The sequence below is a fragment of the Brienomyrus brachyistius genome, unplaced genomic scaffold (genome assembly GCF_023856365.1).
Source record: "Brienomyrus brachyistius isolate T26 unplaced genomic scaffold, BBRACH_0.4 scaffold112, whole genome shotgun sequence".
Lineage (NCBI taxonomy): Eukaryota > Metazoa > Chordata > Actinopteri > Osteoglossiformes > Mormyridae > Brienomyrus > Brienomyrus brachyistius.
Window position 1 is genome coordinate 415,491 of NW_026042387.1, and position 27,334 is coordinate 442,824.

General features: G+C 39.2%; 1 protein-coding gene across 3 annotated transcripts; it reads left to right on the top strand.

The window, feature by feature from the left end:
* The first annotated feature begins 829 nt into the window (after positions 1–829).
* il20ra (interleukin 20 receptor, alpha) lies at positions 830–26,809 on the top strand. 3 transcript variants are annotated; one of them, XM_049004576.1, is made up of 7 exons: positions 830–1,064; positions 5,572–5,704; positions 6,163–6,365; positions 6,757–6,932; positions 7,459–7,603; positions 8,130–8,269; positions 8,779–11,264. In XM_049004576.1, the coding sequence occupies exons 1-7, from the start codon at positions 1,010–1,012 to the stop codon at positions 9,478–9,480; spliced, it is 1,554 nt and encodes a 517-aa protein (XP_048860533.1). In that variant the 5' UTR covers positions 830–1,009; the 3' UTR covers positions 9,481–11,264. The 3 variants fall into 3 exon arrangements, with proteins under 3 accessions (XP_048860533.1, XP_048860532.1, XP_048860531.1); XM_049004575.1 differs by lacking the exons at positions 5,572–5,704; positions 6,163–6,365; positions 6,757–6,932; ... (1 more) ...; positions 8,130–8,269; positions 8,779–11,264 and adding exons at positions 18,197–18,329; positions 21,250–21,452; positions 22,654–22,829; ... (1 more) ...; positions 24,260–24,399; positions 24,996–26,809 and having other exon boundaries at positions 852–1,064; XM_049004574.1 differs by lacking the exons at positions 830–1,064; positions 5,572–5,704; positions 6,163–6,365; ... (2 more) ...; positions 8,130–8,269; positions 8,779–11,264 and adding exons at positions 16,298–16,534; positions 18,197–18,329; positions 21,250–21,452; ... (2 more) ...; positions 24,260–24,399; positions 24,996–26,809.
* The last annotated feature ends 525 nt before the right edge of the window (positions 26,810–27,334 follow it).

The window sequence follows — 27,334 nt, forward strand, 5'->3', positions numbered from 1 at the left end:
AAACAACTTTCGGCTAGCTTTTCAATAAAATGCATTTAGGATAACACTAGGCCATCTAACATTTTGATTGAATCTTGTTTTACTTACAATTCTGAGGAAGCATATATTAACAAACCATTAAACAGAACAGCACATACAAAACACTTCTATTGTTTGATGACAGGGTACCTTAATCCTAGATGAAGCTGTTTATTTTATTTAATCTATGTTGTTTTTCCGTAGTAATAGTTACCATAACATCTGAATACAAGGCTTGTTTAAGAGAACAGCAATGTTAATCAGTATACAATTTCAGGACATTTAACAACTTCCTTAAATGTGATTAGACCCATTTAAAGAACAATGGTATGTTAACGTGGGCGCATTTTTTTGTTACTACTACATTGTGGGGACTAGGTTTCCCCACAATGTGACAAAAACCTGTTATTTTGATGTTGTGAGGACAATTTTTTCAGTCTCCACAAGAGGAAACTCAGTTCTATACAAATCTGTGACTGCAGTCACAGAAAAACTAAAAATGCCAAAAATATAGTATTTTGTTGGGTCATTTATTGTTAGTTAAGACTGGATGGGGATTAAGGTTGTCATAGCTGGGATTAGCATTGTGCCCATAGAAATTAATGGATGATCCCCACAGAGATATGAATATAGCATGTGCGTGTGTGTGTGTGGTCCAGGTATACATTACATGGTGGAGACCAAATGTCCCTACAGTGTGATAAAATTCTGGTATTTTGACATTGTGGAGACCACTCATAAATGGCGTAATATTAAACAATGAGAAAGCAAGGACCTGCGAAAGCGTCACACTCCACCGCAAACTCCGCCCAGGCTGTACGTGAAGTTAACCGTGATTTCAGTAACCCTGCCTAACTAAACAGACTTTGCTCTTGCAAACCTGTCCGTCAGGAGAGGCACTTGCACTCCGATGTAGCCTACATGCTCTAAGCGGCCAAGCTGGAGGATTACCACCACAAACTACAATGACTGGGCACCTGATGAATCCTCAATGCTAAAGCTAATTTTCCTGACGGCACTTTCCCTTCTTTCAATAAGGGTTACAGGTAAATATAATAACCGACATATCAACGGATCTCTGTATTCGCATATCTCTTCTCAGTTTAACACAGCAATATGTATGATTATTCATTGTGACTATTCAGACACTGTTTGACAATCGGGGACATTCTGAAACTCTTCAAAATGGCAAAAAAAAGCTTAACAAAAAAGTGGAATGTAGGTTAATTCAATGACAGAATAACAGAGTCTAACTTCTTGCGCCCTTTATGGGTCATAAACATTGTCGACTGTAAATTGATTGAAATCGCAACCCAGCTGATAACTCATAATTGGACATTAAGCGTTTCCTCTACATAGGCTTCAATTGTAAGGGAAAAGCTTACTGTAGGGTTACATTAATGTGCCAAAAACAACCAAATTCTCTGACACTTTACATTCTGTGAAGACTGTTTCTGTCGGAAAACTGAAACTGAAACCAGATCCAAACCTTATATTTTTAATACTAAACATCTGAGAGGTGAGAGCGAAATTTGGTTGTGCTTGGTCATTATTTTGATCTGTAAAATCTTAAGATTTCTGTCCCCCTATGCCTAAAGAAAGCAGCCTAACGTTTAAATTTGCGCTTCGCAGTTAGGCTACAATTTGGCATAACCACGTTTGCCATATATAGAGCTTAGTGTTTGTAGGTGTAAACTTTATTAGAATTCGGTGATCAGTGATGACACACAACAACAGATTGTGTCCTCTGCATTTAACCCATATGTGACATAGTGGGCAGCTAATTCAGTGCCCGGGGAACAGTGCTTGGGGGCAGTACCTTGCTGGTCAGGGATTCAAACCAGCACTTCTTCAATTACAAAGGCAGGTTCCTAACCATTGGGCCATCACTGCCCTCAACAGTCACTTCTTTTCCTTATAATGGGTTCTTGTGGAAAGCGTTAAGCTTTTTCGTCATGTTAAGCGATTCAGAGTGTCCCTATAATGTACATGTAGGCTGGTCCCTGTGCATTTTACCCTGTGGCAACATGGACTCTTCTCAGTGTCGGTGCCAGAACGCTGATGTACGACATTCAACGATTTTCATGGGGGGAGTGACTCACATAGGACTGGGAAATACCGACCAAAAACTGTATATTTTAGGTAGAATGGCGATGTACTATAAAATTTATAAATAAAAAATATATTCTATATTTATTTTAAAAATATATAAAAGAGGGTGCCCCTAGTGGATGGTGTAAGGATAGCCGCAATGGCACGGTGACAATGCCCTGATTCCCCTAGAGCAGGGCGGTCTCAGTTTCCACAGCCCACCAATACTTACAAATAATATGAAAGCAGCTGTAATCAAGTTATCAAAAAAAACCTTGGTAACTCACCTAATTGGATGGCTGGTAACTTCTGGGGGACCAAGCTGAATGGGGGAAAGCTGCCAATGGAACTGACTTCAGGGGGAATTCCAGTGAAATTTCTAACTAGTAACTTGGAAATCTGCAGTTGAAATAGAGTGCAGCATGTCAGTTAATTGTTATATCTGGTCTTCAGTGACACTAATGTTGAAAATCCAGTTTTGCAAAGATAGGCTATCAGAAACAGCATCAAAAAATGTAGTGCTTTGTCCGGAGCCAAAACCCCGTCAAAGATTCATATATAAAATTTGTCGTTAATGCACTGTCACGAGATAATTCTGAAAACCTGTCTTGCTCATTTGTACTCAAGTTTGTGAGGGAACTCTTGCTCAGGTTCATAAATACATTTTCAATCCAGCTCACATGAACGTCAAAAGCTGGGATATATTCATGCAACTGAGTTGCTCAGGTGCAATGCGATTTCCTTTGCAACAAAAAATAACAGAGACCTGTCTTGCTTTGTCAGAAAATATAAACGATTCACAAATGGTTCCCCTGTTAAGTGCCTCTGGCCCACATGCCCAGTTTCTTCATTGTTACTTCAATTTTACTTTGGACATGAAAAACTGTCATTGACGTACCTTGAAGGCCAAGACTGAGCTAATTTAAACGACTGAAAAATATGCTAATTATGCAAGCCATTCAAAATTATGGAAGCACTCTGAGAGCTCAAATTTAGAGACAAATTTTTAAAAATCGGTGCCTCATCTCGCAATTCAAAACGTTGTGTAAGCATCTTGTTTCGTGAACGCCACTGCACCTCCATGTGCCAAAGAAGCTGAAAATGACTGCTACCTATTTCCTCACAAAGCACTTGAAATAATCGTGTCTGGAGAGGGACACTCTTTATGAAGGTAACTATTTTAACCACATTATCCAAAAACAAGCTTAAGGTAAGATGAATTTTTTTTAACTTGAGTACTGACTCCATTGGATCAGCCCATCATTGCTCATCATTTTGTGCCAAAATGGAACCTCAAATGCTCTGTGCATATTACCATACATTTTGTCAAATCATGTCCATCGGACACAATAAATGCATTTAGAACGTCAAACACGGCTTCAGCAGTTGACTGAGCAGGAAAAGGCTTGCAGAGAGTAAAACCTTCACATGCCATTCATTTTTTTTTCATATCTCACATACATGCGGAGGCGGACAAAATACACAACTCCATCACTTGAGTCAAAGTATAGAGACTCATGGTCAAATATTACTCCAATACAAGTGAAAAGTGTTCAATTAAAATTTTACTGAAGTACTGGAGTCCTTTCTTTAAGAAATAGTTAAGTATTAAGAAGTACATTGAAACATAAGTCCTAAACAACTTGGCAGGCAAATCCATAAGTCATTGGATCTACCATAGCATAAAAACTGCAACTAGTACAAGCGCAGAGAACTTCGTTTAAAAATGTTTACTGGAATTAAATATTTGCACACCTCTACATGGTTTCTCAAGCCAGATAGCGAGGTTTTTGAAGTCATTACTTATTTGTACGTGGTGAACAATGCAGACATTTAAAACGATACAAATCTTTTTCTTTTTATTTCTTTCATTACCAGAAAACAGGCCATGGCTGCTCTGGTGAGGAACCTTGTAGTAGCCATTATTATGAACTCTTCAAAAACAATAGCAGACACACTGAACACGACCGACTGTGTAAGATTAGAAATGAAACATTACCGTAATTTTGCAAATATAATTAGCAGCAGGAGTGCTGTCACCGGCAAATCCTACGTTTTCAGACAGAAAACAAAACCACGTTGCTTGCTGCGCCTGCGCACTTTGGTTGAAGCTGTCCTGTTTTTAACCGTGTTTATCAAAGCGCTACAATCAAACACGGTTTTAATGTTACTTTAAATTATGAAACGGTAATACTAACCGCTGGGAATTTTACCGTGGTTTCCCGTGAAACCGGTCGTTTCATCCCTATGTATGAGTCTTTTACTATGATAACTTTTTCCCTTGTGATGAACACAATATAGCCTATTGCATTTTAGAAAATTTGCTCTCTGGTTATGAAGCTATGCTTCAAAGTAGAGGGACGAGAACCTTCATAGAGTCAAAAGTACAATATTTGTCTTTCAAACGTAGTGGAATAAAACATATGTTTCATTAAAAGAATTATATCCAAGTAAAGTAGACATACTCGGAAAATATACTTAAGTTCAGTACTCAAGTTAACATACAGTACCTTGATAGCCGGTACGCGAATTTGGAGAAGCTATGTTACGTTTGAATTGATTACAGTATGTACTGTAAACGATATTTATTTATATTTAAAATATATTTAAATATTTATTTGTGGAGCAGGGGGCTAAAAACATTTTTATTAAGCTAAAACCCACATACAACAGGCCTAACGATGGAAATGCCGTCCACCCATTCACATGTATCATGAGGTTGCAACCGTTTGCAGTGTCGGTGGACTCTTCCAGTCGTAAAGCGACTTTCTCATAATCTTTGTAATAGGTGCTGAGTTACATTACTTGCATCTCATTCATTCTTCACTCAATCATGTTTTCTGAAAACAATACAATATTTTACTGTGTGCTGGCTTTGTCTCCGAACATAACGCCGACATTTTTTTTTGCTGCAAGCAAAAGTGAATTTTTCAGTTGCAATGAATCATGGGATTGGTCTCGTTCGGTGAAGATGCAGCCAATGTATCCCTGGTCTTTGGAGTGGAGCAAGAATGACAAACGAGAATTTTTACCATCCTCTGTACTTGTCTTATTGAGTTTTGAAACTGGTCTTCGGCGATGGAAGATGATGTAAAACGGGTACACGAGAATGCAAGTACGGTCAAGAAGTCAAGTCTGGAGCTCAGGAAGTGTTTGGGGTTTTCAAACAAGACGAGGGAACATAGTAGTGTGGTTACATGAAGTTGGCAAAAAGATCTTCTCTGTTAACTTTCATGCTAAATATTTACTGTGCTTTCGCCTCTAGGGAAGCACGTTTAAAAATGTTTGAAATAAGCTAGTAAGAAAATGTAGCTTATATTAAAAGAAGAGGAGAGGTATCTTAAATCTAAATAATTATACAAATTCAATAGCATGTCTCGATTAATGACATTATGTTTAATTGTATGGCTTGACCACTGCAATTTAAAGGAATGCATTCAGTAACCTTTGTGTTCCTCGTAGCCGTCACTCCTGGAGCTGCTGTCGCGCCACCCCAGGATGTCAAGTTCAAGTCTGTAAATCTGCAGAACATAGTGGAGTGGAGTCCTGGACCAGGGACACCGAAGGGGACATGGTACACTGTGGAGTATGCAATGTAAGGACCGTCCTGATTCTCCAGGCCAGTCAGCTACTGGCGTGATCAGCCTCTACTTCTGGTTAGTCTGTATCACTGTACCCAAATACTCCACTACAGTAGAAACAGATGAGTGGCAATCAAATACCATGTATCTTTCCACATTGCCAGTGTTCAGAATTACTTCTGTTTAACTGTATGACTGCTGGTTAGCTTAGTGGTTAACACTGTGGCCTCACAGCCTCCAGTGCTATGAGTTGAATCACTGTCACTGGTTGGAGTTCGTATGCAGATTGTCTCCTGTAGTCCAAAAGCATGTGGTTGGGTAAATTGGGGTTTTTTTCTATGACTTGAAAAAACAATGAAGAACAAAGAAAAAAGGAGGTGTTGACCCATGTCAGCTCCTTGGTGAGGACCTTCCCATGCTACTTCATCCGGATTTTTCTAAGTTCTGAGGTTGAGACTGTTCCCTCCTGCAGATACGGTGAAGAGGATAAGGCAGCACCGGGTCAGGAGGATTGGAGGGGGGTCAAGTTGTGTAAGAAGTTGAAGAAGACCATGTGTGACCTATCTGATGAGACCAGTGACCTGGAAGAAAAGTATTATGCCAGGGTCAGGGCTGTGGGCAAGAACGGATCCTCAGAGTGGAACCACACAGACCGATTCGACCCCATCTTAGACAGTAAGCCTCCCTGTCAATCACCTACATCATTAAATTAACCACAATACCTCTCCATTTCATTGTGTATGTATTATTCATGGTTTACTGTGTGTAGTAATAAACATAAAAATCTTAATATGCAATTATAGTATAATTAAGTTCAGAAAATGTACACTTTGATGAAAGTCTTGATGGCAGGCATTTTTGTATTGAGATGTGTAGCTACAAGGAGGGCGTAAATTGTTCTGAGTCTGATTTCTTTATCTAAATTCCTTTTGAATTTACTGTGCACATATGAGGTATTGAGTTTAACATCAGGAAGCTGACAGACATAAAAGCACTTGTGGCAGTGGGTGCTGCAGGCTAAGGTGTCTGATGCATGTTTTTGGTTTCATTTTTCTCTACTTATCAGCAACCTTTGGACCACCGGTCGTTAATATTGTGGTGAATGAGCGTCACATGTTTGTCAATCTCACGGGTCCAAGGAGATGGAGTAACAAAGAAAGCAATGAACCTATGGCAGAGTACTATCCGGGGAGCCTGATGCTGTACAGCCTGTCCGTCCACAACAACAGGAGTGGGCAAACGGTTGGTATTTTTTTGCAAATTCCTACTGCTTCTTGGAAACGAGGCCATGAAGTTCATTGTCACTCTGTGTTCTTACTTTTACAAGATTAAACCACACAGGAAGCTGGAAGCCTCTGTCAATATGTATGTGCAAATAAAGTGTATTTACAAAATGTAGTCATCTGTGAATTTATGGACTATTTATAAAACGCACACTCAGGCAAACACACATGCACACACACACACACACGTATGGAAATGTGTCGCGCTCAAGTGTAAATGTGTAGAGTTGGTGAGCATGATAGTTGCGGGGTAACAGCTCCGTCCAGCAGGAATTATGACTATGTAGATGGTGCAGATTTAGATCTCAGCTATCTGAAGAATGCTACCAGTCATTCCAATGCTTCAGCTTCTTAGCGCAACACTTCAAAAACCTTCAAAAATCTTGTGTCCCAAAAGTGTGTCATATACTCTTTTTTTCATTTCCCTTGCATGGCATCTTTAGTCAAAATTCTTTCTATTTCTTGTTTAATTTATTTATCTTCAGGAGGTCCACCTTCTTGACGACATCTCGAAAGAGATATTTTTGCGAGACTTCAGCACTCTGTACTGCGTTTCTGCAAGCGTCTATTTCGCATCGCGTCCCACAAAAGCCCAGGTGTCTTCGAAGCAGTGTGTGACGACGGGAAACGGTAAGTATGCCCTCTGTGATGCACGCTCTCTGGTGGTGGGCACAGCTAACTGAAAAGTTAGCTCTGATAACCGCTGATCCACTAACTCCAGAGTTTAATGTGATAAGACTAAACTGATAAACCACTAAGAAATTTAGGGAAAGCTAATGGTAACCACTAACTTTTATTGTATGAATTTAGCTTTGGTTTGGTTTTGGTTCCTCATTAAACCTCGGAAAAGTATACAGGCAGCAATGCACTGCATCAGTGATGACTAATGTTTACACTGAACATGAGGAAGTCTGTGTCAGAGCACAGAATGCCTCCTATGAAATTTCAGTTTAAATGTACGAGTGTATGATGAATGGTTACATAGCCTAGGCTATAGTGAAGGACATCCCCAAACAGCACAGGCTATCCATGGCTGCTACCTAACTACCATCAGTTTCACAAGTAAAAGTAGTGAAATATAAAACTAGTGTAAATAACATGTCATGAATGCAGCCACAGGTAATTCTTCTGTTTTTTTTTTTTTTTTGGTTCCCAGTCCCCCAGGAAACATGGGCACTAGTGCTGACCCTGGGGGTTATCCTGCCCTTGATGATTTTCCTGCTGCTTTTGGTCTTGGTGGGGGTTCCCGTGTACCACTATGTTTTCTGCTACAAACAAAAGCACCCCCCTAATCTGGTAAGCCAAACCTGATGCCTTAGTTTCCAGTGACGTCGGTCTTTTCACTGCTGGATTATCGTGATTCCACTATTGTCGCAGCCCTGTTATAATTGTCTTGCTGATATAGTTATCCTGTTGTTATCTCTATCCTGTTGTTTTCACCATCCTGCTGCTATAGCTATCTCGCTGATATCTCTATCCTGTTGATATCTCTATCCTGCTGATATACTTATCTTACTGTTATACCTATTCCACTTCTGAAAAACATTACATGCAGAGTTAATCAGCATTTGTGGTAACAGGCGAATTTATTTACATTCTGTTATAGTGTCAATAACATATGATCTGTTAAATATACTACCTGGAATTTGGTAAAGGTAATGAGAGTAATCATTGCGGTTTCGATTGTTCACAGGAAAGGGGTCAAGACTTCACTTAGATAATAGTATGCTAATTGTTTCAAATAGACAAAATGTAATCCATTATTTGACAAATGACAACATGTTACCCCCCCCCCCCCTTACCAGTTGGTTCCGCACCTCCCGAAGTTCCAGCAGATTTATTCTGACAAGCTCCTGAAGGTGAACTTCATCTACGTCAAGAACACCATGGCCAATTCCGACCCTGAAGACCAGGGCCCTCAAAAAGCCTCCCTCCATCCTGCACACCAATTGGAGATGGAGATGCTCCCAGCGGCACCATGCTTAGCATATGCTCCCCAGCAAGAACCCCATGATGGGGTTGTGACGGTGGAGCCCAGTTCTGTAGTTGAGCAGGAGGTTCACGGTATAGAAGTGACTCAAAGCAACTCCAACTACGGCTTTGTTCTCAAGGCCCAACTGGTGGAAGAAGTGGCCAAGGATACCAAGGCATGCCTGCCGTTTGCTGGCGTCGAGGGCCAGGTTCCCGGCGACAGAGTGGGCGGGGCCTCTGCTGCATACAAACGGCAGTGGCAGGCTGCCTGTCCGGGCTTCCAGGAGGAACACGAGACAGAAGAAGGCACCATAGTGAACTGGGACCCGCAGACCCGCACGATTCAGCTCCCTCTGCTCTCTGACTTTGAGCCAGAACTCGAGCCTGTGGAGGAAGTGAGCCTGCTGTGTGACAACGCCCACCCCTTTGGCGCCTTCTCTAAAGTTTACATCAGGCGCTCGTTAGATGGGTCCACTGAGTTCGAAGATGATCTGACCAAAATGGAGAACATCTGGGCTCTCCAGGTCAACATGTGAAAATGAGACATTTTGAAATCAGTGATGCTTCAGTGTATGCTTAATATTACAATGTCATGTGTAGGGAGTTTGTAGAAGGCGTGCACAGCTGGCGTGTACAAAAAGTAATGAAGGAAGAATTATAGTATTCATTTAATTACTTTATGTTTATGTTTTTATTCACTTTTTAAAAGAAGATGTTTTAATTTTATACGATGTATTGCACATTAGCAATTTCAGTTGGCTATTTATAACTAGGTAATCTCAGATTAAAATTTTAATTTTATTTTATTTTAATTACAACAAAACGATAACGACAATTATCGCGATATATTTTCCTCCATATCGACGTGCCGAATACTCGATAAAAGTTCGATATAATTTAAGATCAAACTCTTACCGGTGACACTCACAAAATGAGGTCACTTTCTCTCTGAGTTTAGAGCACATTACCTACAGTGGAGCACAAGCGCAAATAGCCATGAAAACGGGGAAAGTCCACAGTAAAATTCAGTCCTTGAGAAATCCCAATAGCAGTAATCCACAGAGCATTAAGAATGGATAGGAAGATCTTCAGCAGGGCGTTTTTTTCAGCAATGACTAAAGTAACTTGGGGTGAGTTTCCCTGAAGCCTTCTTAACGCTATGTCATTCGTAAGTTCTATCTCTTAACAGAGAATTTGCGAATGACGTAGCGTTAGCAAGGTTTCGAGAAACTGGGGCCCATTCATCATCTCAGACTTGTGCAATGCTCCTTGGTACATGTGGCACTTTTGGTTGGTATCTAGGGAAATTACAGCACAGTGTTCCGGAAGCATCATTTTGTCCATTACTACTGTTTGCCGAATCTTTGTCACATTCCGATGATAAAGCACAGTTTCTGACTACAATTAACCATCTGGTTTTTTCACCTTTAACTCAGGAGTAAAATCAGCCTTTACACTGGAAAGAAATAATGATTTGACATTCATCGTGGTAATTATCACGGAGCAAAAAATGAAATGTGCAAAAAAAATAAAAAGTTCTTTTATGGGAAAGTAAGATCATTTTATTTTTTTGCTCTAAATTATCTATATCGACCGTTCGGATTTTTTTTTATATCGTGAAAATATTTTTGGCTATATCGCCTATCTCTAATTTTAATACGTACGTATAATGAGCGAATATGAAGGTACAAATAGCTGTTAGGATATAATAATGTAATATGATATAGTGTAAGACTCTCTGTTGCAATTTTTGTATTCATTTTAGTATTAAATGATTATTACAGCAACTTAGCAACCTCGTATAATGAATCAATCTAAATCAAGTTATGAAGAGTGAGTTTTAGCCTGGTGTGAGTACGGGTAATGAGGTTACACCAGTGAGCATTCACTACAGAGCATTCACTGCCAGTTTACTTTATGATAGAGTGAATGTACATCCACAATCATTAATGCTTGATCATTATGTTGATTTATTAAATATCTTGTATTACCACATAATCAGGTAAACTCTGTAATCTAACTGATTTTGTATTCTGTTACCCACTGAACTGGCTAATATCCTTTTCCTTAGTTTATTGGGACATCTCTGTTTTCGGTGATAATGTAAACTGTAAAAACCTTTACAGGAAATCCACCACTGAGACAAAGTCCTCAGATTTTTATCTTTGCTGGCAGAAGGACAGAAAGTAAATTGCCATCTAGTATCACTGTTTAAGGTTACTTCCTGTTGCTTTAATATTATTTGTAAATGTGTTTTTTTTTAGGCAGATGATCATTGTATTTGACACTTTGATACTGAATAAAAAGATGCAAAAATCCAGCCATTCTCAGTCATATTTACCTCTTTACGACAAATATTACACTCATTTACATAATGACCACTTGAGGGCGACACTTCAGTGTGACTTGTTTGGTTCCTGCGCCTTCTATATGTGTCTGCTTACATGTTTTCTCCGTGTTTGTGCTGATTTTCTCCTGCTTCTTCGGGTTCCTCACGCTATTCAGACACATGCAGTTTGGAGAACTGGCATCTCGACATTTTCCATTATATATATTTGTATATATATTCTGAATGTATCATGATGGCCTGTGCAATCTACTCTAATGATTAACCGGCTGGTGGCTTGATTTTTGTAGCGAGAGATTTTATTCCTGCTTTTACAATCACTGATCCAGAAATAGCTGTCTGAAATCTAACCAGGTATATTTCCACAAGATAATTAGAAGTAATTCAGTAACAGGACTGAAAGTGCTAAAAAAAACAGGCCCAAATGTAGAGCCTTTGGTGAGGATTGATGTATGGGATTGCCTGGGTATTATTTTGCAAAAATGCTTTGTAACCGAATTTATGCAACGACAACTAGGTTATTATTACAAATCACGCTGACCGGCTGGACAGATCGAAGAAATCCCCTTTGCTGGCAGTATGTGGAAGTCAGATGAGGGAAGGACATTGTATGCAGATGAAAGTGGCTACCACACAGTGATAAACACGAGACCTCTCTGTCCAAACATCCCCTCTGCTCTACAGGATCTCTCATGGTACAAACAGGACTAGAACATAATGCCTCACCTCATGCAAGGAAGTGAAACGTGGCTGAAATCACTGATATGAGTGGGGCATTGTTCACGTCGCTTCACAGTCAAGCATGACGGTCCACAGTGAAGCAATAAGGGAGGGGCCCGCAGGTTTGTGCTTGAGATTCACCTCATCATGCTCAGCTCACATTGTTATCTTTCTCACCTTAATTGTGAGGCATGAAACACATGGCGATATATTTTGGGCTTTTATCGCCAAGCATGTAGGAGGGAACGTCTCCTCCTTTAATCGGTGTGCATCACCGGAAAAAAACTAGACATCTCTGTATGCAGAAAAAGGCAGTTAAATTATCACATCCCATAAAACTGTCATAAAAGTCACAGAAGACAAGATTTATTGAGTGTTGTGCTCCAGTTAAGTAATATTGTTTTTTAGTGGTGATTATTGATGCTACCAAGTAATGTCATAATCCTAAGCAGACTTTAACTGAATTACTGTCCCGGGTGGGTTATTCCTCTGTGACGCCATGCTGGGAAAAACATTGGTTCATTATTAATTAAAAGCAGAAGGTTATGCCCAAATGGAGAAGGAGTAAATGATGAAAGGCTGTAATTAAGAATTTCATTTGAAGTTCCAACAGCTGTAAGCTGTGCCAACAAAAAATTTCATTGACCTTGGTCACGTGGCAGTAAAGATTCTGATGCCGATTCTGAAATATAGATATCTAAGTATTTGATGAACTTCTCTTGAAAGGGGGGAGTCCTCGACCTCAACGTCCCAGCTGAATTTGGGGCGGAATCTTGTATTTTGTTCAGTTGACGGAGTTGCTACACCCACCACTATAGATACTAATCAGATCATGAACTGGCGGGAGAGCGGACGCTCAGATACCATCACTCTGCCTTACTGAAGCAGTCAAGGGTTCAGTAAAAAGTGTAGAGAGGAGCATCTCCTGTTTGTTATCATGGTTTTGTCACGATCAGGGAATACCGGTGGTGGCATACGGGCAGGAATCAGGCAAGACAGGCCAGGTACAGGGAATATAGGGGATTTATTATGGAAACGAGGGTTAGGGAACATCTGACAGGGGTCGACAACGAATCCATAATGACGGACAAGGGTAACAGGCAAGACCAGGACTTAAAACAGGACAAGATTAAACAAAGTAATCAGACAAGGCTGGAAACAATCAGGGAAGCACACACGGGTAATCAGGGAGCGTGGCACACACGAGGGGCCGACGAGCCGGGTCATGACAGGTTTAGATATAGTTTGGATATATATGAAAAGCATCGACACCTTATGTATATTGTAATATATTTTGCATTATATTTTGAAATGTATTATAGGAATAGACACCCAAACAACGATTTTCTAATGAATTAACTAATGTTATGTATGGTATATGTAATGTCATTAAATCCATAATGAAAATACTTTGTAGATATTTCAATTGTGATTACGAATATTATACTGAGATGTTCATCTATTTAAATATATTTTTGTTTTGTAATAGTTAACATAAGTCACTGAAATGTTTCTGTTCGCTCCGGAAACATGGAGGATTGGAAATCAAAAGTAAAGAGCAATCGAATACCAGCCGCAATCTGTTCTCTGCCACTAGATGGAGCAATTTCTCTGTCATAAAGGCATCAGGGTCGACACATTAACGCATAGTGAATGACGCAGGGAAACCCTGTACAGAATGCCACCCTCTGAACTTATCTCACAGAAAATCAAGTTAACATTTAAGTTCAAATTTAATTTTTCCAGCATATCAGGCCTCTGTACCACATCACAGTATAAACACTTGAAAAAGTCTTTTTGCATTTTACGGTCTTTTCTGGTGTCTCGTTACACCTGCTAGCTTCATATATTTGATGCATCTGGCACTCAGTGTTACTGCAGGTGACCGTGTAATTGCAGTCATGCGCCGCTTAACGAGGGAGGTCGTCATGGAGGGTTGCCAACTTTGGTCCGTCGGCTGGAGCGTGATTTGCAGTTCGAGGTAAGTCTGCACCCGCTTTTACATAGCCTGTATGTAACTGTTTTATTACCTTGTGAATAACCTGTGGGATTTGCAAACTACCCCGACACTTCTGACGTAGCTAAAGGTTTAATATAGATTTGCCGCGAGATTTCAAGCGTGCAAGTCAGAATGCGTGAGCGTCGCGCTATGCATGAGAGTTGAGACGTCAGGGTCAATGTCCATCCATCCATCCATGTCCTATGCGTTGGTTCCCGTTTGACCAGCGGGTGTTGTTGACCATCCTGTTACTAATGTCATTTAGCTCTAGTCCCCTATTGTGTTTCCCTGCCCCTTGGGCTGTCATGTAGCTTGATGAATTGGAAGAGTAGCTCAGAAGGTAACACACCTCTAGCTGTGGGTTGAAGGCCTGAGGCCTGCCTCACCTTTTGGGTTTTCCTTGTATCTGTTAAGCGTTATCTTTGTGCCTCTGATTTGGTTTACTTTGCTTGTACCCTGTTTTACTTTGTTATGCTTCTATTTCAGTTCCTAGTTCTTTTTTCCTGGTGTTAGTACCTGTGTTTAGTAACGTTTCCATAGTTCCCAGTGTTTGTTAATTGTAATGTATTCCTACTTGACCAACAAAGGTGAAAATCACCAGTTACTCACAGTCAGGTATTTGGTATTTATCAATACCAAAAATGCAAAGAGCAAATTTGTGTTCTAGGCAAGAGTGTTCTTGTTAATATGCCTCCCAAGAACAAACTAGGGATGCAATTTATCATGGGATTCATGCATCCTTGATCCTTTGGGCTGGACAAGAACGACATCTGGGGATTTTTACTTTTCTGCCTCTTTCGTTCTGTTCTTGAGTATTGCAACTCTATTTTGGCAATGGAAGATAATTTCAAACAGGCAATGCAAAGACAAGAACAGTCAAGTACACATAAGAAACACCCTGGGTTACTCGTCTGATCGTCGATCACAGACCGTATCGTTATATCACCTAGTCCTACCTGCCACTGCTGTCATGGAAAAGGTGGTCATAGTACAAATGAGAAATATTTATACGTATATTAATATTTCAGTGTATAAATATTATAAATGACATTTTAAGAAATTAAATTAAGACAAAATAAAATACGACCTAAGTGTGGAAGGATTGCACAATTTGTCATGTAAGTGGAATGAATAGGTGTTGTTTCAGAGTTACATGTCACAAATATGACTTGGGGCATTTGGGTAAAAGCACATTTATTGGCACATTTCCAAGCACATTTATTCACATTTCCAGTTGGTCCATCCAGTAATTCTACAAATGGAGGAGGTTGGGCAGTATGCGAGGAGTATGGATAAGATGGGCGGAGCAGGTGACTGTGCTGTCCGGGGAATACAAAGCTCTCGTTCCACCTGCTCCCTCTCTAGTTACTGTACACCCTAGAATATCACAACAATGTGGATATACTTGTAGCCCAACCCAGCCAACACCTAACAATTACAAATGCTTTACCTATACACACTGTACCATACATTTGCTAAGAAAACAACTATAGATAATACTTTCCGTAAAATAGATCCAGGATAACACTAGGGCATCTGACGTTTTGATTGTATCTTATTTTAAGATACAATAGCACATGCAAAAACAATCTTCTATTGTTTTATAACAGGGTGCTTTATTCCCAGATGAAGTTATTATTTTTATATATATATATATATATATATATATAATATTCCTTTTCTGTAGAGATATTTACTATGACATCTGAGAAATTAAGGTTGTTTAAGATTAAAGCAATGTTGATCTGTATACAATTGCAGAACGTGTAACAACTTCCCTAAATGTGAATCAACCTAGTTACGGAACAGTGGTATGTTTACGTGTGTGTGTGTGTGTGTATTACATTGTGGGGACATTTGAAACCAAATGAAAACCTGTTTTTTGATGTGCAGGAAACTCAGTTTTATGCAAATCTATTACTGGAGTAAAAAAAAAAACTGAAAGTACCAAAAGTCTTGTATTTTATTGGGTTACTTATGGCTAAGTTTGTTTAATGGTTAAGGTTGCCATAGCCGGGATTAGGATTATGATCATAGAAATTAATATAGAGTCCCCATAAAGACAAGAATACGTACTGTGCGCGCATGCGTGTTTGTGGTCCAGGTATACATTACATTGTGGGGACCATTTTTTTGGTCTCCACAAGGGGAAATTCGGTTTTATAAAACGATATGAATACGTAGAGTGTGAGCGCATGCATGTGTGTGTTTCTTCATAAATGGCGTAATATTAAACAATGAAAAAGCAAGGACCTGCGAAAGCTTCACATTCCACCGCAAACTCCGCCCAGGCTCTACGTGAAGTTAACCGTGATTTCAGTAACCCTGCCTAACTAAACAGACTTTGCTCTTGCAAACCTGTCCGTCAGGAGAGGCACTTGCACTCCGATGTAGCCTACATGCTCTAAGCGGCCAAGCTGGAGGATTACCACCACAAACTACAATGACTGGGCACCTGATGAATCCTCAATGCTAAAGCTAATTTTCCTGACGGCACTTTCCCTTCTTTCAATAAGGGTTACAGGTAAATATAATAACTGACATATCGACGGATCTCTGTATTCGCATATCTCTTCTCAGTTTAACACAGCAGTATGTATGATTATTCATTGTGACTATTTAGACACTGTTTGACAATCAGGGACATTCTGAAACTTCAAAATGTCAAAAAAAAGCTTAACAAAAAAGCGTAATGTAGGTTAATTCAATGACAGAATAACAGAGTCTAACTTCTCGCGCCCTTTATGGGTCGTAAACATTGTCGACTGTAAATTGATTGAAATCGCAACCCAACCGATAACTGTTATTCATGACATTCCTACACTTTACATTCCGTCGAGACTGCTTCTGTCAAAATACTGAAAATGAAACCAAATGCAAAGCGTATACTTTGAATGTTAAACATCTTCCTCTCCATCAGGATCTGTTATAAGGAAAAGGCGTAACATTACCCTACATTAATGTAACAGAACATACACCCACAAACTCCAAATCTCTCTCCCACTTTACTGACTCCATGTGTGACTCATATGTCATATTGTAACTGCAAAGCAGAAATTTGTACATCAAGCTTTTTTCCCTTATAATGAATCTTGATGGAGAGAAAAAGGTTTTACATACAAATTATACATTTTCCTTTGCATTACATACCCTATCCTTTCATAGGAGATAGTGTTTATTATCCGAGAGGTGAAATTTGGTTGTGTTTGGACATTGTATTGGTTCTAAAATCTTAAGATGTTTGTCTCCATAACCTCTCTAATGCATGCTTATGGAAAACAGCCTAACATATAAACATATAAATATACATTACAGATTCCTCTACAGCAGGTGTGAGTAATAGACTACAGTAAATTTGTCGGAAACAGTCGATTTGCATAAGGTTACTTTAGAATATTGGGCGGTTTTGTTGTAATTGCTTATAATACGTAGATTAAATATTCTTATTATTCTTATTATTAAAATTTATTCTTATGATTTTAGTTGCAGTGTGCAGTTGGAGAATGGATTTAAGTTTGTAACACAGCTATTTATATTATGCAGTATTTCAATTCAATTTTGTTTTTAGAGCGCATTTTCATTGTCTCAAACTAAATCATTACTTTTTTGTCTCAAAGCGCTTTGCATTGTCCCTGCTTAAAGCCCCCATGCAAGGAGATTTTGCATATGGCTGTGGACATTCGTACTCCACAATGTGTTCGGTTGTATACTATTACTGATATCTTTGATATGAAATTACAGTTTCATGTATAAAATATTGATTGTTATCTTTGATCCGTTCTTAGTTTTCTAACGTTTTCTTAGTCATAGCACACCGTCTAATAAACATCTTTATTCTTTATCTACACGCCTTAGTCAAGTCTGAAGCTCAGGAAGTGTTTGGGGTTTTCAAACAAGACGAGGGAACATAGTGTGGTTACACGAACTTGGCAAAAAGAACTTCTCTGTTAACCTTCATGCTAAATATTTACTGTGCTTTCGCCTCTAGGGAAGCACGTTCAAATATGTTTGAAATAAACTAGCAAGAAAATGTATCTTATATTAAATGAAGAGGAGAGGTATCTTAAATCTAAATAATTATACAAATTCAATAGCATGTCTCATTTCATGACATTATGTTTAATTGTATGGCTTGACCACTGCACTTTAAATGAATGCATTCAGTAACCTTTTTTGTTCCTCGTAGCCGTCACTCCTGGAGCTGCTGTCGCGCCACCCCAGGATGTCAAGTTCAAGTCTGTAAATCTGCAGAACATAGTGGAGTGGAGTCCTGGACCAGGGACCCCGAAGGGGACATGGTACACTGTGGAGTATGCAATGTAAGGACCGTCCTGATTCTCCAGGCCAGTCAGCTACTGACGTGATCAGCCTCTAGCAGAGTCGCCAAGTTTGGTCCGCTGTCTAGCGTGAGATTTTCAATTCGAAACAAATATGCACATGCATTTACGTGAGTTTTACTACCTTGTGGAATGGTCTGTAAGGTTTGCATACTATCCCAGTGCTTTTGATATAGCTAATTTTAGGTTTATAAAGGAATAATAATAGATTTTCATCAGATTGTTTGTGTGAGTCAGAAAGTGTTGCGCCAACTGCTGTAGTTATACTGGTTCATCTATATTACTGTACCCAAATACTCCACTGTCATATACAGTAGAAACAGATGAGTGGCAATCAAATACCATGTATCTTTCCACATTGCCAGTGTTCAGAATTACTTCTGTTTAACTGTATGACTGCTGGTTGGCTTAGTGGTTAACACTGTGGCCTCACAGCCTCCAGTGCTATGAGTTGAATCACTGTCACTGTTTGGGTGGAGTTTGTATGCAGATTGTCTCCTGTAGTCCAAAAGCATATGGTTGGGTAAATTGTGTTTTTTTTAAGTCGAGTCTGATTATGTGTGTTAGTTTGAGCCCTCGGATACACTGGCACCTGCTCCAGGGTGCTTCCTACAATAAACTCTGGGCACAACACAACCCATGTTGGATAAGAAGTTACAGAATATGGAAGTATAGCCTAATTACCAAATACTGTTTTTTTTTTGGTGAAACAAATGGTCAGATGACAATAGATTATTACTTGAAAGGAAAAGGGAAATAAAAAAAAAGAAGAAAAAGATCACTCAGCTCAAAAATTGTAACGACAAAACTGTTATGTGTTATTATGCAGTAAGGTTGGACAATTCAATTTTAACTTCAGTGACGGCAAAGATTATCAAAACAAAATAAGTGAGATAAAATGATTTTCGTGCTGCATTTTGTTTTGCAGTGATTAGTGCTGGGTGACACGACCTCAAATCAGTATCACAAATAATTGAACATTTTACCTCGATTACAATTAATGGACAATTGTTTAATTTATTTTGTTTGTTTTGTTTGCCGTCATATTTCACTGACAAGATTTGTACTGAAAATATGCTTAACTGTTAAATCCGGGATATTTTTTTCGAATGAAAGACTGGATATCTTTGTGATTTAAAATAATTGAAGGAAACACACAAATGAACCATTTATGGTAATTTATTGAACAATTCAAACAAGTGACATCAAAGCACAAATTGCTTGAAATAAAAACGTTTTATGAAAAGGGTAACATTTTAATTTTGATGTAAATAGTAAGTTCCCTAAAAAAGTAGAAAATACAGTTTGCATTTCTTAAATTACATAAACTACGGTGGAAACAAGTACAGTTGTGCCTAAAACAATGATCAAGTGCAACCAAATTCTATTCCAATGTCTATCTATGTGAAATTCATCACTATAATCATTATAATAACCGATTTTTTTTCCCTTTTTCTTTGTCTCAGGCATCTGTATATTTATTTCATGCATATAAGGTTTTTATAAGAATTTTATTGACTCTCAAAATACAGCACAGCCGTTTCAAACTCTTTTCAATGTACAAATTAAATGACTAAACTGTGTATAATTCAAATAGGCTATAATACAGTACAGTACATAAAAAATAGCTTTCTGTAGTTTAGCTGCTGCATCTCGGCGGCTCGTTTTTAGTAATTTATCATGAGCCTCGATTCGTAATTGAGAGAAAATGACTTTCTTTTTCCCGTCATGTTTTCTATGCACGCAGCATTAGGGTCAGGTAGCAAGAAGAAAAGTAATTACTGTAATCTTATTTTTTTCCATATGTTGTTATGTATAAAAAGACCTTAAATGAACACTGTAAGCAGACTGCTTGATTACTATAAGCTAATTATTTTTAAAGTATTTGTACAATACTGATTCCGTCCCAAGCTTTTTGATCCATATAAGCGCTTGATCATTATAACTGTGATCATTATAGACAGTTTCCACTGTATTTTAAATAGATTTGAAATCGATTGGTGGCATTACCTTTGGTAGCTGGAACTGTAGCTGGAATTCCATGTCGCAGACTGGACGGGACGGAGTCACGTAACAACACGTGCAGTAGTTAAGGGGACAATGCATGAACACACACTGGAGAAAGTATTAACAGATTTTTTAAGTATTATCAGAATTATATATATATATATATATATATATATATATATATATATATATATATATATATATATATATATGTATAAAAAACAAAGTAACCGACATGGGCAACATAGCGTCGATTAGAGGTTCTGAATGTCGGTTTTAATTTTCGATTAATTGCCCAGCCCTAGCAGTGATGCTCCCGTTTTGTTTTGTGTTATAAATCCAGTGCACCCCTTTCCAGACCCTTTTTATTTGTTTCTCAATTGAATTATATTTAGAGTTAAAGGAAATGCACTGTTAAAAGACAAGTTTTTTTAAAAACCACAATAAATGCATGATATTTCTAAAGTCAGTGAGTAATCATGTTACGTAAAATTTGTGATCTCAATATTGACCAAAAGAATCGTCATTATGATTTTTTCCATAATCGAGCAGCTCTCTTATGCAGTATATACAGTGTGTATGGGGGTTCCATACTGTAATTTATTAAAAGGAGTGGGCATGTCTCTGATGGAAAAGAAAATCATATAAGATACTGATATCAGATTTAGTGAAATGTGTTCAGGGATAAACCATAGCAATGCCATAAAAACAAATACCAGTCAAGTATCTCAATTTTCTTGTTGCCACTGACAGTTAATCTACTGATCTGGCCCATTAAATAAATTTATTTTCCAGCGGAGGTGTTGACCCATGTCAGCTCCTTGGTGAGGGTCTTTCCATGCTACTTCATCCGGGTTTTTCCAAGTTCTGAGGTTGAGACTGTTCCCTCCTGCAGATATGGTGAAGAGGATAAGGCAGCACCGGGTCAGGAGGTATGGAGAGGGGTCAAGGCATGCAAGAAGCTGAGGAAGACCTGGTGTGACCTTTCTGATGAGACCAGTGACCTGGAGGAAAAGTATTATGCCAGGGTCAGGGCTGTGGACAAGAACGGATCCTCAGAATGGAACCACACAGACCGATTCGACCCCTTCTTAGACAGTAAGCCTCCCTGTCAATCACCTACATCATCATATTGACCACAGTACCTCACCATTTAATTGATATATAGCGTGTTTATTTATATCTTATTGTCTATAAATATGTATGTATTACTCATATATTATTGTGTGTTCAGTAATAAGCATAAATATCTTTTTGTGTAATTAGGGGTGGGCAATCTTCCCAAGAAAACATATCACGATCTTTATAACACACAATCCACGCTATGAATTGCGATCTTTGTTCCTTTGAAACTTTGAAGCGAGATATCTTTGTGTTCTTCGTGTCTGACTACGTGTTTATGGGTCTCGCTAGGTACCCCAGTCACGATGGGGTGATCATATATGTCCCTCCAGTATAGACTGAACCAACGCTATAAATATACCAAAATATCATGTTGCTGGATAGCAGAGATTTTAACTGATGGAATATAAATAAACATTTCAGATACGGCTTACTTATGTAATGGTATTGATCCCAAAAACTGAAAATAGACAACCAAAGTGAATCCTTAAAAATAAAATAACAACCAAAGAAACTGATTTTTTTTTTCAGTCAGCAGAATCATTAGCACCAGTTCTTGCTAAACAATAAAGCGAACCTTGCAGTTACGGGATGAATGAATTGGACCGTTTCAGACAATATAATGCGATGCAGACATGCGAGGTACAAATTGGGCAGGTCGTACAGATCGGGTAGTTACACCTTGGATCTGTGCTTTGTTCACAAACCGACACAATCATGCGTCTCTGGCACAGGGTCTCTCTTGTGTGAAACAAATCATTACGAGCTATCGGCAAGGCTGATGTGGAAATATGGTGTGGATCGGATAGCGACAGAGGTTATTACTGGCCATAGTTTTATGTGAAGTTTTATGTGAGTATTAGTAACATGGAATGTAGATTACAGACGTCTTCAGGATGGACCACGATATAAAATAGCCAGTTCACCCATGCCTATACGTAATTACAGTATAATTAAGGTCAGGCATTTTTGTATTGAGATGTGTAGCTACAAGGAGGGCATAAATTGTTCTGAGTCTGATTTCTTTATCTAAATTCCTTTTGAATTTACTGTGCACATATGAGGTATTGAGTTTAACATCAGGAAGCTGACAGACATAAAAGCACTTGTGGCAGTGGGTGCTGCAGGCTAAGGTGTCTGATGCATGTTTTTGGTTTCATTTTTCCCTACTTATCAGCAACCTTTGGACCACCGGTCGTTAATATTGTGGTGAATGAGCGTCACATGTTTGTCAATCTCACGGGTCCAATGAGATGGAGTAACAAAGAAAGCAATGAACCTATGGCAGAGTACTATCCGGGGAGCCTGATGCTGTACAGCCTGTCCGTCCACAACAACAGGAGTGGGCAAACGGTTGGTATTTTTTTGCAAATTCCTACTGCTTCTTGGAAACGAGGCCATGAAGTTCATTGTCACTCTGTGTTCTTACTTTTACAAGATTAAACCACACAGGAAGCTGGAAGCCTCTGTCAATATGTATGTGCAAATAAAGTCTATTTACAAAATGTAGTCATCTGTGAATTTATGGACTATTTATAAAACACACACTCAAGCAAACACACATGCACACACACACACGTATATATAATGCATAATTTTTACACACTTTATTTTTACACATACTAATAATGAAGGACTGAGCACCATTTTGTAACAATCAGTTGCTGTTTCTCTTAGCGCTTGCGGTTCAGTATCAAAAATGGCAGAATTATTCTTTAGCTTGCTGTATGGAAATGTGTCGCACTGAAGTGTAAATGTGTAGAGTTGGCGAGTATGATAGCTGAGGGGAAACAGCTCCATCCAGCAGGAGCGATGACTATGTAGGTGTTGCAGATTTATATCTTAAGCCTGAAGAATGCTTCAGCTTCTTAGCACAACACTTCAAAAACATCTTCATATCATTCCCAAAAGTGTGTCATTCACACTTTCATTTTCGGTTCATGGCAAGGGGGTCATTAGTCAAAATTCTTTTGGTACCATTCATTTATCTTTTTCTGTTATGTCAGGAGATCCACCTTCTTGACAGCACCTCAAAAGAGCTTTTATTGCAAGACTTCAACAATCTGTACTGCATCTCTGCAAGCGTCTATTTCTCATCGCTTCCCATAAAAACCCAGGTGTCTTCGAAGCACTGTGTGACTACGGGAAAAGGTAAATAAATTCTCTGTGGTGCAGGTTTACTGGATTAACCTCATACAGGACACAGTCTCGGCTCATAACAAATTGTACTTTCCAGGTACACATAGTAATTGTATTCTATGCAACGGTGGTTTCCCAAAAATATATCCGGTTTGTCTGCCTCCTTCCTGGTCTGTATACAGTCAGTTTCTTTTCCCTGTTTCCGTGTTTTTTTCATGTGTTGAGTTTCAGGTTGTAGCTATGTACGGCTGGTCAGGGGTGTTCTGGTACTCTAGGCAAGATTCTGTTGAGCAACCCTCCCCACCCCCCAAGGGGAACAGCAAACAGTTTATTTCAGTACATTTACATTTAAAACATTTTAGTATCACAGGGTTTTTGGCTGCTAGTTAGCTAGCTAGCATTTGTTTCATAAGAAAGGTGCTGAAAAATAAAACTAGTGTAAATAACTCATGTTTTTTTTACTCACTCTGTTGCAGCCCCTAATCAAATGGCAACCTAAGCAATCACCTATATAGGGTTGGCCAGCCCTGCAGCTATGTGTGCATGGGGGTGTGTTTGTGTGAGCCTGTATATTCAGTAGGCAAACAAGCTAATCTTTGGCAGGAGGTTTTCTGACCTTGTCATCTCCACGCTCTGGTCCCCAGACCCCCAGGAAACACGGGCACTAGTGCTGACCCTGGGGGGTATCCTGCCCTTGATGATTATCCTGCTGCTCTTGGTTTTGGTGGGGGTTCCCGTGTACCACTATGTTTTCTGCTACAAACAAAAGCACCCCCCCAATCTGGTAAGCCAAACCTGATGCCTTAGTTTCCAGTGACGTCGGTTTTTTCACTGTTGGATTATCGTGATCCCGCTATTGTCGCAGCCATGTTATGATTGTCTTGCTGATATAGTTATTCTGTTGTTATGTCTATTCTGCTGTTATAGCTATCTCACCGATATCACAATCCTGCTGTTACAGCTATCTCGCTGATATCTCTATCCTGCTGTTATAGCTATCTCGCTGGTATCTCTATCCTGTTGTTATAGCTATTTTGCTGTTATAATTATCCTACTGTTGTACCTATCCCACTTCTGGATGACATTATATTTAAAGTAAATCAGCATTTACGGTAACAGGCTAATTTATTTTGATTCTGTTAAATATAAAATCTGAAATTTAGTAAAGGTAGTGAAGCAGAGGTAGACACGATGATTTTTGTTTGAAACCTTTTGCGAGTAATCATTTTGGTTTTAATTGTTGAGAATGGTTAGCAAGAAGAGGGTGAAAACCTCACTTGTGTGTAGCTGTAATGGATAATCCACTGCTAATCATTTACCTACCTGTTATAAATTGGCTAAATGCTGGACTAACGACAACATGCTACTCCCCCATACCAGCTGGTACCGCACCTCCCGGAGTTCCAGCAGTTTTATTCCGACATGCTCCTGAAGGTGAACTTCATCTACGTCGACAACGGCATGGCCGAGTCGAACCCTGAAGACCAGGGAAAAGCCAATGGCCCTCAAAAAGTCTCCCTCCATCCTGCCCACCAATCGGAGATAGAGATGCTTCTTGCGGCACCGTGCTCGGCATACGCCGCCCAGCAAGGACCCCATGAGGGGGTTGTGAAGGCGGAGTCAAAGACTGTGGTTCAGCAGGAGGTTCACGATGTGGAGGTAACTCAAAGTGAGGGCTCCGACTACGGCTTTGTGCTCAAGGCCCAAACGGTGGAAGAGGTGGCCGAGGATACCAAGGCATGCCTGCCGTTTGCTGGCGTCGAGGGCCAGGTTCCTGGCGACAGAGTGGGCGGGGCCTCTGCTGCATACAAACGGCAGTGGCAGGCTGCCTGTCCGGGCTTCCAGGAGGAACACGAGACAGAAGAAGGCACCATAGTGAACTGGGACCCACAGACTGGCATGATTCAGCTCGCTCTGCTCTCTGACTTTGAGCCAGAACTCGAGCCTGTGGAGGAAGTGAGCCTGCGGTGTGACAACACCCACCCCTTTGGTGTCTTCTCTAAAGTTTACATCAGGCGCTCGTTAGATGGGTCCACTGAGTTCGAAGATGATCTGACCAAAATGGAGAACATCTGGGCTCTCCAGGTCAACATGTGAAAATGAGACATTTTGAAATCAGTGATGCTTCAGTGTATGTTTAATATTACAATGTCATGTGTAGGGAGTTTGTAGAAGGCGTGCACAGCTGGCGTGTACAAAAAGTAATGAAGGAAGAATTATAGTATTCATTTAATTACTTTATGTTTATGTTTTTATTCGCTTTTTAAAAGATGTTTAATTTTATAAAATGTGTTATAGATTAGCATTTTCAGTTGGATGTTTAAAAGTATAACTAATCTGCGATTTATATACTTTATTTTTATATGTATGTATAAAGTATGAGTGAATATAAAGGTGTAAAGTGCTGTTAGGGTATAATAATGTAATATGGTATAGTATTGGACTCTCTATGTAATGCAATTTTAGTATTAAATGATTGTTACAGCAACTTACCAACCTAATGCAGTGAACCAGCCTAAATCAAAAGTTACGGAGAGTGAGTTTTAGCCTGGTGCGAGTATAGTTAATAAAGTTACACCAATGAGCATTCTTGCCTTTGCCAATGGTATGTAACATCTCACTAGTGTGAATGTCTGTCCCATTATAGATTGACTATCAGCCTGTTTACTTTATGATAGAGTGAATGTACCTTCACAGTTATAAATGCCTGTCCGTTATATTGATTTATTACACATCCTGTATTATCACATAGTCAGGTAAACTATGCAATCTAACTGTACTCGTTTTGCGTCCTGCTCCCAGTTTGGTCAAACATCCACTCTACTGGCTAATGTACTTTTCTTCAATATATTGGGATACCTTTCCCTGTTCAGTAATTCTGGAAACTGTTTACTGTTTTCAATGTGAATTGTAAACACCTTACAGGAAACAGTTCTTATCTGTAACTGTTGTTGTCAGCTGAATGCAGTCACAACTACTTTGTTTTTCCTGATCCAGAGATCCACTACTGACTCAAATTCTTTCTGGCGTGAGATTTGATGTTTGCCGGCAGAAGGACAGAAAGATAATTACCATCTAAACCAGTGTCAGTTTTTTACTTCTTGTTGTTTTAAAATTTCTTGTAAATTAGATTTTTTTTTTAGACAGATGATCATTGTATTTTATGACAATACTGAATAAAAAAATTAAATCCAGCCATTCTCAGTCACAATTCATATTTATTGTTTTAACATCCTTGCAGATAGATGGATGGAAATTTTCCAAGTTCTCACACACACACACACACACACACACAAGTTCCAAGTTATCAGGAATGCATCAATACATCGGAATATGCGATACTGCTAATAGTGAATAATATGTACAATATGCCCTTTGTTTTCAGATAGTCCATGAATATCATCGCAGAATACCTCCATATGTTTCAACTAGTTAGATGGTGGTGATGCAACCATCTGGGCTTGGTCACACTTTTTTGCCCAAGTTCGGCTGTTGGAAGTTAGATAAATTTACTCAACTCTAATAATTAACTAGCAGGTGGCTTGATTTTTGTAGTGAGGGAATTTCTTCCTGCTTTTACAAACACTGATCTAGAAATAGCTTGCCTGGGTATTATTGTGCAAAAATGCTTTGTAACCGAATTTATGCAACGACAACTAGGTTATTATTACAAATCACGCTGACCGGCTGGACAGATCGAAGAAATCCCCTTTGCTGGC